Below are 13,430 nucleotides of genomic sequence, written 5' to 3'. Positions count from 1 at the left end.
GCTGTTCTGTGTGAGCCAAGGCTCCATGTTGAAGTCCGTACTTTGATCTATAATGGCTAACTTTTTACAAATTGTGACTTGGATGGAGTCTCATTGGCACTCATACCACATCTTCTTACATCTATTTGAACATTGGATAAAATACACCCAAGTCACTGATGGATGACAAAAAGACAGAGCCTCATTTTCTTAAATGAAAGGATGCAATAGAATATCAAGAGCACAAAGTCCAGATTCTTCTCTATCAATATTTAAATCCTGAGATTCTCGTTGAAACAGCATATAGCATATCAGTAGTATATCATAAATAGAATGACTTTGATTGATTGTTGTTGTTGTTTAATGCCACTTTCAGCTATATCATGACTGCCAGTTTTTATTGGGCAGAAAAGCAGGAGCAAACCACTGATCTTGGGCAGGCAGTTCGAGTTGATTAATGTCAGAGTCGAATGCATTTTGCAAAAAGCTGGGTTGGAACATCATGGTTTACATGCTAGTGATCACCGTAAATGAACTACATTTATAAAAGAAGATGTGGTATGAGTGCTAATGAGACAACTCTCCATCCAAGTCACAGTGTTTAAAAAAAGTAAACCATTATAGGTCAAAGTACGGACTTCAACACGGAGCCTTAACTCACAATGAACAGCAAGCTATAACGGGCCCCCAAAATGACTGATGTAAAACCATTCAAACAGGAAAACCAACGGTTTAATCTATATAAAAAACGAGAAAAGAGAAACACTAATGAACCACATCAACAAACGACAACCACTGAAACAGGTTCCTGACTTAGGACAGGTGCAAACAAATGCAACGGGTTAAAACGTTTTAACAGGCGCCAACCTTCACCCTCCATTCGGCCATTGAGGTCCAAGTACATTTCTGAATGTAATTATTACTTTAAAGCTAGGATAGAGTATAATTTCAAATTGAGGCCTTCATAGCCCTTCTCTGCTTTGGGTCAAAATATATAGTCCAATCAAATGCAATAGGAATACAAAGTCACAGCTGTATACACAATGACTCATAAAACAATAAATATAATAATAAGGCAATAATGTTATAAATACTGACTTTATTTTATGTGAAATGTTATGTTTTATATAGACCATGGTGATATGTCAATGTACAAACTAAATATAACTGGATTCAAATGAAAAAGGGATAATATAAAATAAAACTTTGTAAAAATCAACAAGTTTACATAATAAGACTGTTAAATCTGTCACATCCATTGAAATTTAACCTTCATAATTCCCCTCCTAGGCTAACAGATTTGTGTACTGAAGCCTTACAATAGTGTACATGGTAGAGGCCGACTTTTAATGGTGTTTGCTATAATTAATATCATGTAATGCTTTCTTTTGATTCTACCTAGTTTGGTTAAAAATGGTGATAAAATAGATGACTTTCACAAATGTGCATTGTCCATACATTTTCTGACGTCACAATGCTTAGGTTTTATGTATGTTCTAGTTAATTGTTCAATGACCTCAATAATGTTGACTGACCTTTGGTCAACCACCGTAACTCATTCATAAAAAGAGCTTGAGAATCTTGTCCATGAAAGATTTCTTTTGTGTCATATTGCTACCATGCTGATGTTTACGATAAACTTATTTTAAAATGAAGCATGCTTTAATCTTTCTTTCCAGATTTCCAAAACCAAAAGGCGAACTTTCTACGTAAATATCAATCAATATGAGGTAAAAAGAATGTGGGATGGAAACACACAAGACTGCAATCTCAAAAAACTTTACAAAAGTACAAAATTCCAATTCAGATCATGTTATTGTGGATTGGTCTTATGTGTGGGATATTTCAATCTTCTTGGACTTTGTTTTCTGACAGAGGGGAAATAATGAATTTCAGTAGTCAAAGCAATTAAAATATTCAATCATCTAGAGAGAGAGAAATTATAAAAACATAAAAATTCCTGAACAATGAAAGTTAGTATCAAAGAAAAAAATATCAGCCTTCTGTTACGTTAGGGTACCAGTATCATTAAGGATTATAGAATTACCACCCTTTTCTCAACAAAATATGTAGTATCTCAGAACATAGAAAAATATGAATTCAGAAGTTATAAAAAATGGAAACTTACACAAAAATATGTCAAGTTTGCACCAGTTTGTTTTTGTCATAAAAAATTATGTCTACAACCTTCACTAGTGTAAACAACGGTTCATCCATACAAAAACATAATGTCCTGATAGTTATATAAAAGCTTATTATAGATTCTCATACCTATGCACTCTTTACATGCCTTGTAAAATGCTGTGCATTGTTTGTTGTCCTCATCTTAAAAACTAAAAAAACTGATAGGCTGAGCTCACGAATTCACACCCCATACTGCCCCATATTTCATAGACTATATTTTGCTTTTGTAAACCCTAAAAATCATTAGAAATAATATTGCACCTTCCTCAAGTAAAGTTAACTCTTGACCCTTAAAGCTATTCTATTTTGGTCCCCGTTATATTTCAAGTTCTCAAATGTTTGTAATTTATTGCTTTCAAACTTTAAGTTTAGAGTATAGCAGATGACCAACATATTCAACAAACACTTCTTGTGCCATTTAAAAAATGGAAAAAAAAATACATTTTTAATAAACTTCAGTTGAAAAACTTGTGAAAAGTGAACCCATTGACAGTTTATGAATCCATTGTATCAGCTTTATAATTCATTTGTCTTGCATAGCCAGTGCACATGATTTTTATTCATGGTAACGTCCTCGTTTTAAGCAAGGGTTGTTGAGAATCTATAAATAACTTCAAGAATTTGTAAGAAAATCCCACTTTCTATTACACTCCCCCCTTTAAGTACAACATATACATGAAATACATGTAAAAGCATATATATATATATATATATATATGGACACAACCTTTAAAATCTACAACATATAAATAAAACACAACATATGTTCTTACTGTTTACATATAAATGCACTTTTATAATAATTTATAATCTTACATACAGCAAAAACCTGTCTTGAGAGACCACACCCCTCTTCTCAAAAATTTCTTGGCTCGCACTCAGAAATTTATGATGTATATTTATATTATCAAGATCACACATCATAGATCATAGATATAAAAGTTTCTTTTAAGTGATCAGGGAATCTTTCCTCAAAAAATAAAAAAAAAAAAATAATTGTTAGTTTTACAAAATGTTTATGCCTTAAGTCTTTTTTCTCGTAAGATTTTTAGTGTAATGAGTTGCTAGTCCTTATAGAAGCAAGATCCCAGTTAATCTATTAATACAGACCCAGTTCATTAGATATAAAAGTTTCATTTTTAGTGATCTAGTGCTACGACCAAAGAACCCACATACTACTATAACTTTAGGCATCAGATGAATACACTGTTATTTTTGTTCTTGTAGTTATAGTACCGGAATAATAGATCAATATTTTTGATATGTTAATGATGTAATATATTTGCCATTTTATAGAACTTTACCTATTACCAAATGAAATGTTTGATGCAAGACAGGTTCAACAACACGAAAAAACATCCATATTTCTCACAACTTTCTCAAACATCTGAATTCTGAACTTAAGATGAAAAAAAAAATACACAAAATGTCAAAAGGGTTGCCATTGGCAAGTATTACACCCATACTAGACACAGTCTGAATGTAAGGAGGGACAGCACTTGAATTTTTTTTAAACAGGATTACAAAGATGAGGTAAAAATAGAAATCTACAATATAGGCCTCACTATACACAATGTTAATCTTGGTATTAATTCGGCTAATGATGTATACTTTTATTTTTTATATTTTGCCTCTGAACCAAACATTTAAATAGACTTCTTGATTTGATAATTCTAAATTTTTGATAAAACAAATAAAGATTGAGAAAATAATTGATAATTGGTATACACTATTTTTAAGGTGAAATTATAATTAGGAAATCATATATGTGAGATTTTATATGTTTATGAATATTCATGTTTAATTTTGTCAAGAGGTCCAGCTCCATTTCAATTGAAGTAAATCAAAAATTATAAATGATATGCAGATATAAAAATAATAAATAAATCATTAAGCAAGATTATCATCAAAATTATATACTTATCAAAGCAGCTTTATGAAGAAAAAATAAATTACAAAGTTAACAAATATAATTACAACAATAGTTTGTTTTTATATCAAATCACATCTATCTTCAACTCTTGTATACAAATTATTGAGAAATATTTTTAATTTATTTGCCTCTGGTGCTTTACAGGAGAGAACTGGTAACCTAACAAAGATCAGGAAACCAGTATAGAGGTTATTGTTATAAAAGTTTGGATGATATGAGATATGAACACTGGCCATTTTAGCAACTGTTGTCTGATATGAACAGCTAAATATGAATTTCAAGAAAAATATACCCATTTACCATCCCTAATTATTGGGAGGTTTTTTCATTTGAATCTTTTCTAGTGATCATACCTCTCTCAAAGAGGTCCAAATAAATTTCCATGAACAAAATCTTCCCATTAGTCTAACAAATAATGCTTGAATTGGTCATAGTGCAAAGCCTCCATCAATGAGTTTTTAACATTCTTTATACAAGATTTTAAGATAAATATCGTATTCATACACTGAGACAGATATAGGTTTGCAAAAGAAATAATAAGTATTTGTTTTCTTATTTCAAACAAAATCTAAAAAATAAAAAAATAATACGTTCAACTATTCTCAGTTAAGAAATGCACAGACTGAAAACAGTGAATTTAGGAAATCTACATTTCCTTTTCGCTACTTGCTAAAAAGAGAAGTTCCTTGTTCATGGACCATTAGATAACGAAAGTAGAAATAAACCAGGAACTAAAATACAAGTTTACAACAAAGGAAAAATATATGATTTTTTATAAGCAGAAGTTAAAAGTCTTGTGAAATATCACTTCTAAACAATATAAAGTTACAGTTGTAGAATGTTACTAGATTATCTATTAAAACAATAATTAAATTAATTTTTAAGAATCAGAATGTATTCAGATAATAAGAACTAATATCAAAAAGCTATGGTTTAAAAAAAGAAGCAAAAAAAAAAAACCATAGCATTTGTTTTTTTGAAATATTAATTGAAAACAAACGAAAGTGCAGATTTTTTCATCATATTTGGGTAAAGGATTACTTTTTCAAAAATAAATTAAAAGCTTTTAAAATGAAAACAAGTTGGAAAATTTATTTTACATTCTGGAAATTTTAACGTTTATCTGTAAAACAAGATGTGTGTTATCAAAGTTTTGTATCGGACATCACATAAAAAAAAAAAATCAGCATACTAGTTTTGCTTAAATATAATTCTTTTTAATAACTGACAAATTTAGGTAAACTATATTAAATTCGTCGATAAACTCTTATTCTGTTGCTGGTGAATTGTGATAGATAAAACAACGAAAAAAACGTCTAATGGTCCTGAAAGGAACTTCTTCCTATAATGTATATATATATTGATCTATTTTCCAATACAAAATCTACCTGTAAACATATTAAAATTTCAAAATGAGGCACTATCCAAAAGTTTAATCACATACACTTTTGATAATTATTCTGCAATTATCATATTTATATAGTATAAAAAAGTAATGTCTGTTGATAGTAAAATGTTTCTATGGTAACACAGAATTAGAGTAAATTGTTCCATTTTGATAGAAAATTGTTTCTATGGTAAAACAGAATAGCGAATTGTTCTTAAAAAAATATCCTAACTGATTTGAATAAAGAATGTATGCATTTGAATGGAAGATACCTGATTGATTATTGACTGCCTAACGTCCAGCGGAAAATATTTCATGGATATTCAGGACATTGGGAGATATCAGAGATGTGATTACTTATACAATGATGGGTACATAATATTGCAAATATAACCTTTCAAAATATGACAGAATTGTATATTAAGAAATTTTTGTGTGCATCTATTAATGCGATTGTTGAGCAATTCATAAAAATGTCAGATTAATTATTGCAATTTTCAGGAAATGCTGCATATTAATAATGTTTTCAAAATTAAAATGTGAGATTTTATTTTTGCAAAACTTAATCTGTCAACTTTTCAATTAAAAATCATAAAAATATCGCAAAAAATCTCAATTTTTGTTAGATCTCTGTTCCCTCTTTAAACAAGAAACTGAATGAGAGACAACCAAAAGGCAATAATTTTCAGAAAAATTACTTTGATCTTTTCTTTTAGTAAACAACTTTCCTTTTTCAAGACAAACTTAATTTGTTAGCGAACTAAAAAATCTAAAACAAAATGACTTGAAAGAACTAACAACATTTTTTGTTTAATGGGAAAAAATCCATGTAACAAAACAATGTTATAAGAAAATGAAAGACAAAAATATATCTGTGAAAAAATGATGGTTATGACTATGACTATGAATGTGATACAATGTTTGAGTAATATATACATGTAAACAAATACTTATTAACAAAATTTATACATCGTTACAACACGTGCAATAATATACATATATAAATGTGTGACCTCTCTATATCAAAATATCTCCTATTCTATATTAAGCACCAACATTTGCATGAAAGCTTTAAAAATGAGACATTTGTTTTTCAACATTATCATGAAAATTGTCGAAACAGTTTGTTCAGTTGACAAATTATGTAAAATATTTTTACCATCTATATCTCTGTTGTTAACGTTTTTCTTATAAAAAAAAAAAAAAAGAAAAACAGCCAATCAAAATGGATTTATTGAACAGTCTCTTAAAAAATAATTCACAAATTTCCTTAAATAGCCTTATAACTAGAAAAATGCTAATGCCATGTCTGAGACCATTCAATATCTTTCATTTTAAACCTTTTTAAGGAGACCATAGTCAAGTCATTGTCCTCAAATGGCAAGTTTTTACACTAGGCACCAGTAATTTTTGTGTCAACTTGTTTAGCACTTGAAAAAAGTATACACTTGATATATACAAAAAAATTATAAAATTATACCAACAACCTTTTACATATCATAAAGGTCACAAATAAAAGATCACCAAAAAAAATTAATAAATAAAAAAATAATTTTCAAAACATTTTACTGTTTTCTTTTTTTTACAAGTTTGTAACATATATCATTGTTATTTCTTGTTTCAGAATCTACAATGATCTGAATAATATTCAAACAGAATACACCAAAAAATGTGTATATTGGTTAAGGATATCCAGGATTTTGAAAAAGGGGGGCCATCCTTGGCAAGCCAACGTTTAGAGTGGTACTTGTAGAAAGTCTATGTATTTATCATATATAAAGCTCCATAAGGGTGGGCACGGCCCCCTGGCCCCTCCCTAAATCTGCCTCTGATATCCTAAACCATGGATATTCCTCCAATTGGTTAAAAATATCAGATTTTAATGTAAAACAGGAGATTACCAATTGTTACGAGGATTCTAAATGATCAAATCATGACTTTCTAATACATGTACTGAAAAGATATCAAGTGTGATCTTTTATTTGTGACCAAAACCACATTGAATGCTGTCTGGTTTACTTGTAAGTACATCAGAAAATAACAACCTATTTTAAAAATAATGTCACGAATCCTGCAGGAAAGTTCTGCCAATGCTTTCAATGAAAAAACTACAGATAAAGAATTATTCTGTCCATGGAAAGAAAAAAATCATGATTGTATTTAAGGTGGTACATAACACTACAGGGAGATAACTCTGTTAAAAACAGCTGAACGTTTTAATCATGGTCTTTTGTTAAGGAAATATTAAGCTTCTCAATGACCAAAACTAGTGTTTGTCAAACTGCAAAATCCAATGAAATTTTTCTGATAAAGTGTGTGGTTCAAGTTTTTTGAAATTTTTATATTTTTGTCAAAGGGTCAAAGTAAATATTTTGTCCAAATTTTATTAAAATTAAATGTGCCAAATTAGTTTTAGTCAAGGTGTTTGTACCACCTTAAAGGATATATCTCTGAGTCCCCAGAAATTTTAGACTTTTTTAAAGTTAAATATATAGGTAGAACTTTCTTGCTTGTTAAGTTTCCATACAATCAAGAGTTAGGAAAAAAATATATATTATAATGTGTATTTTTCTTTCCATGGTCAGTAAATTTTTGAACACAAATAAAATTCACATAATATAGTTCTATAACATTAATCAGCACTTGAATACACCAGTTGTAATGATTTACAATTAAAAATGTGGTCAAAAATGTCGACATTATCCAATGAAAAATGATTGTACATTCTATTCTATCCAATAAGAAATGCTCTTTCATTTTAAAAAGGTCTTTTATCATTCCTAATAATGATGGTGAAATTGGTCCCAGTCTAAAAAGCCACAATTAACAACAAAACTGACCAAAATATACAAATATATGATTTTTAAATGAATATACATAATGTCTTTAATTTATCTTAAATCTCTTTCACTTCAAGATTACCATTATTTACTTTAATAGAACAATTTTCAATGACCAGTCCTTCTGATAGTATACCCTTTTACAACCTCTGAAACAAAGAACATTGGCCTAGATGGCAATTAACTTTTCAGCACTATCTAATAAGTGTTCAGAACATGGACATGTATTGTATTGTTTAAATACAAGATAAAAATGAGAATGTTAAAAGAGAAAAAAAAAATAATTCTAGATTCTCTCCGATTTTTGAAGTTCTGTCAATTGGCATTTTAAATTGTATTTTTTCTGTTTTAAAAGAAAAATTTTCAATCTGTTAAATCACCAATTTCTTCATTTACATTACCTTGGTGGCAGTAGTCAATATGAGCAAGAATCCAAAAATCTATTTATTTTTTCTGTTCTATGCTATAATTAATTAATAGTCAACATTTTTTCTTTCTATAAATACAACTATCACAGTTTGATAAATATAACTTATTGCTCCATTGTATAATGAAAACTAATGCAATTTTAAATTTATTTTGTTAATTGAAAATTCAAGATTTAGATTCTTGGAATCAAAGCTAAATAATTTATACAACATATAAAATCTTTGCATAAATAAGTACTTCATTATGTAATTTTGAATATAAAATTTCCTTATTCAAATTTCTAGTCAATAGCAGTAGTCACAAAGTACTTCAAATGAACCAATTAAGAGATGTAATACATCTGAATAAAATGCTTGATGGCCAGCCAATCATAAATAATGTTACATCACAGTGAAGACCGACTTCCAGCGAATTATGACCTTTATTTACAAAATGTTGGTTAAGATCTCTGTTATACTATTAATTATCATTAAACCAGTTTGATTTTCACATAGAAATCAATTCTGTAAAAGCCAATCCTATTATTTGTTCTTTAAATCAAATATATAATCTATGTTATTTTTAAAATACAAAACAATTGTTCTTTTACTAATGTATAATTATCATTATTTCTTCCTTTGTTTCTTTTGTTCTTTTTCTTTTATCTTTCTTTCTTTCTCTTGTTGTTTCTTTTCTCTATCTAATGCCATTTTAAGTTCTTTGATTTTCTTCTTAAACAATTCTCTGTCTTTACTCACTGTGATGCCCATAGTCTGAAATAAATGTGAAGTGACAAGTTTAAAATAATGGGATCAAAAACATCTTTTTTTTATTCATAGAAGCACATCTTTTAGCCATTTTTTAAGTCCCTTTTGGTCATGGAGCTCCTCATTTTTTACAGGTCTTATACATTTTTGGCTTCTAAATTTTTGGGTTTAGAGTTTCTGATGAAAATAAATCCAGAAAAGTGCCTTGGACGCTCACAATTATATAAAGTGTTATTTTCTTCTTTACTCACAGTACATGTCTGCAATTACTATCCATTACAAATCTCAATGAAAGTTTATAAATTGGTATGTATTATAAATACACCACATTTGTTTTATTTGCATACCAATTACCAGTCAACCCCCCCCCCCCCCCCCCCCCCCCCCCTCCAATCCCTACTAACCAAAAATATCCCCAGTTGCTGAATTTGTGTAGAACATATTGTTTACAATTTTCCCAAGAGAGACTCTACATATCAAAAGATTCACAGAGCATTTCAAGAAAAGGAAGCCATAACTATCACCAGAAAGACTCTCTTATAAATATCAATTATTCATATCAAAAGACCTAAATGTCAAATCATAGTCTATAGATCTACTTAAAATGTTACCTTTAGCTTGGTCCCATCTAATAATACAAGTTGAGGTCCAGTTATATTTTTCTCAGAAAACAGAGGAATATATTTCTCCTGTTCCAGGGCCACCAGCCAGTGTCTGACATGTTCCATTCTCCACTCTGAGATTGGACATGATTCTATTTGATTGATATTCCGCCGACTTGGGGTTGTAGATTTATCCTGAAAACAATTGTTAGATCAAACACTCAGTAAACAAACTTTCTTTCAGATCCTTTTTTTCGGTTTGAACCTTTCTAGCGGACTTTTATGTGATTTATTTTTAAATGATTATCTAACTTCATATAAATAAATTGCTCACGAAAATTTGTCTGTCACTTGTGCTCTATTTTAATTTAGCAAAAAGGTTTCTATTAAATTTACTGATTTTTTCTTCTTAAAACTTGTCAAACCTATCTATTTCACTTAAATGACGTCACTATAAATTTTCATTAACATGTCACAACTAACGTTCACACCTTTCTCCAGAACCATTAAAAACTTTGAATCTTTAATGGTATCATACAGTTTTTCATATTCCTTGAATTAACTTCATCAAATAATCATCAAAAATTACCTTCACCTTTTAGGACTATTCCATTATTATGGATGTTGTAAAGTAAGAAGGGACTTAAAAAATTCGTAAGGGTTCCGCGGAACCTGGTGTCTCGCCTACTTTTGCTGTTAATCGCAGGCTCAACAAAAATGAGGAAAAAAATTAATAAAAATATTCCTCTCGATACTATCTTTTGATTGTAAGAAGCTTCTGTCCAAGTTTGGTAAAAATCCAGGATAGTTTATGAATCTAATAAATGTTTTGAAAACTTTAACTGCAGGCTGTATGTAATGTTAACTGGAAGAAAAACTGAGTCCATTTATAAGTAAAATACAAAAAAACAGGTACAAAATGTTAACAAAATTTCTTTCTAGATACTAGCTTTTGATCATAAACAAGCTTTTGTCCAAGTTTGGTACAAATCCAGGATAGTTTAAGTTATTAAAATTTTAAACACTTTAACCGCAGAGTGAATGTAATGTTTCCTGGCAGAAAAACTAAGTCCATTTATAAGTAAAATACAGAAAAAAAATTAATTCTTTCTACTAAATTTACATCTGGATACTATCTTATGATCATAAAAAAGCTTCTGTCCAAGTTTGGTAGAAATCCAGGATAGTTTAAGAAAGTTATTAAATTTTCAAAAACTTTAACCACAGAGTGAATATAACGTTTCCTGGCAGAAAAACTAAGTCCATTTATAAGTAAAATTCGGAAAACCAGAATTTTTTTTTTTCAAAATTTTCTGGATACTATATCTTATGATCATAAACAAACTTCTGTCCAAGTTTGGTAGAAATCCAGGATAGTTTAAGAAAGTTATTAAAATTTCAAAAACTTTAACCACAGAGTGAATGTAATGTTTCCTGGCAGAAAAACTAAGTCCATTTATAAGTAAAATACGGAAAAACCAGAATTTTTTTTTTATAAATTTACTACTGGATACTATCTTATGATCATAAACAAGCTTCTGTCCACGTTTGGTAGAAATCCAGGTTAGTTTAAGAAAGTTATTAAAATTTCAAAAACTTTAACCACAGAGTGAATATTTGTGGACGCCGCCGCTGCCGGAATGTAGGATCGCTATGTCTCGCTTTTTCGACAAAAGTCAAAGGCTCGACAAAAATCACACAACAATCAACATACTTTCTTTGAATAATTTGTACACATCAAATGGACATACAACAAAATAAAAGAAGAATGTGTCAGAGGACAAGAATGCCCCCCGCTCAAGCTTGCTTTTCAAACGAAAATAATACGGACAGACAGAAGGAAGGACGGACAATCAAGATAACACTTATTGCCCCCATCGCCTTGTTGCGGGGGCATAAAAATAACCCAAAGCCCAAAAATTAAAAATGTTCAATAATTAAACTTCCTTTCCTACCCTCCCATATCATTTTAATGGAATAGCCCTTACTTAAAGGCGTTCATAACATATTTAACAAAAATAAATACCTCTGCGGCAGGGGTTCCTGAGATATTCAAAGAAAATATTGTCTTTTTTCCATCCTCATCGTCAATTTCTTGTACCATGTACGCTGAGGATATATCTTCATTGTCATCTAAACCTGAAGAGAAAAAAAGTTTGAAAAGCTATTTCAAAACCCCTCTATCAAGTTTTAATACACAGGGTTTTGCAATAGGAGTAGCCATGCAAAATTCATGAAAAGTATTGCAAGATCTCTAACAACTAAATAAACATTTCCTAGGGACACACTTTGCGAAATTAAACCTTTATTACATATAACACGAACAACATTCTATTAAGTTGCATACAACATACATATATATTTTACAACACAACACATGCTGATAATTAGTAGTAAATATTTGACATAACAATAAAAATCTTCAAAATGCTTACAATTTTCTATTTCTAAAGAGATACATATCTTTCTAGATTCTATGTTTGAAGATGTTCTGACATTTCATTCATATCTAATTTAAATGACAGATCACAGGGCTGGAAATGTCAATAATTCACAACTATTTGTATCATTAAAGTTTTATCAGTTTTTTCAGAGGTGGCAGAAAACATTTCTGACATGGAGGCAAATCCATCTTTTTGTCTTACTATACATGGAGCTTAAAAAAAATTTGGGTGTTTAGAAATGGAGAAGAAGTGTGAAGATGCATTCCTTTCTTCCAAATTTAATTTAGGTAAATTGCAAGCGACTTCCTTTTTTAAAATCACCATATTTTTCTTGCTGCTCTTTTAATATAAACACTTACATTATACAGTTTATGATAATTATATACAAACTGCTGAAAATATGTTATATAGTAAAACCTGTATATAAAGATCACCCTTGGAACCAGAGAAAACTAACCTTATGAGAGAGGTGACCTTTAACTTGAGGTTTTAAAATACATGAGTATTACTACACTGGGACTAAGAAGAGGATGACCTAACATGACAGGCTTTTTTTGCTAATAGAGATAGATGCCTTTATGGCTGGTTTGACTGTTTTTTTGCTAATAGAGATAGATGCCTTTATGGCTGGTTTGACTGTTTTTTGCTAATAGACATAGATGCCTTTATGGCCGGTTTCACTGTTTTTTTGCTAATAGAGATAGATGCCTTTATGGCTGGTTTGACTGTATTTTTACTATTAGAGATGCCTTTAAGGCTGGTTTGACTGTATTTTTACTATTAGAGATGCCTTAATGGCTGGTTTGACTGTATTTTTGCTAATAGAGAGGCTTTATGAGAGATGCCTTTATGGCTGGTTTGACTGTATTTTTGCTAATAGAGATGC

General features: G+C 29.7%; 1 protein-coding gene across 4 annotated transcripts in view; it reads right to left on the bottom strand.

The window, feature by feature from the left end:
• Positions 1-1,061: 1,061 nt before the first annotated feature.
• The window catches only part of LOC127717874 (neurabin-1-like), a 68,072-nt gene continuing 55,703 nt past the window's right edge, over positions 1,062-13,430 (bottom strand). For all 4 annotated transcript variants that reach the window (XM_052223731.1, XM_052223734.1, XM_052223732.1 and 1 more), the window contains 3 exons: positions 12,127-12,239; positions 10,110-10,295; positions 1,062-9,504 (listed from right to left, as the gene is read on the bottom strand). In XM_052223731.1, coding sequence (XP_052079691.1) covers positions 9,358-9,504; positions 10,110-10,295; positions 12,127-12,239 — 446 coding nt within the window. In that variant the 3' untranslated portion in view covers positions 1,062-9,357. The remainder of the gene's footprint in view (positions 9,505-10,109; positions 10,296-12,126; positions 12,240-13,430) is intronic.

This window comes from Mytilus californianus, unplaced genomic scaffold (genome assembly GCF_021869535.1).
Source record: "Mytilus californianus isolate M0D057914Y unplaced genomic scaffold, xbMytCali1.0.p SCAF_10, whole genome shotgun sequence".
Lineage (NCBI taxonomy): Eukaryota > Metazoa > Mollusca > Bivalvia > Mytilida > Mytilidae > Mytilus > Mytilus californianus.
The sequence above is the reverse complement of the archived record's forward strand: the minus strand, read 5'-3'. Positions and strand labels throughout refer to the sequence as shown.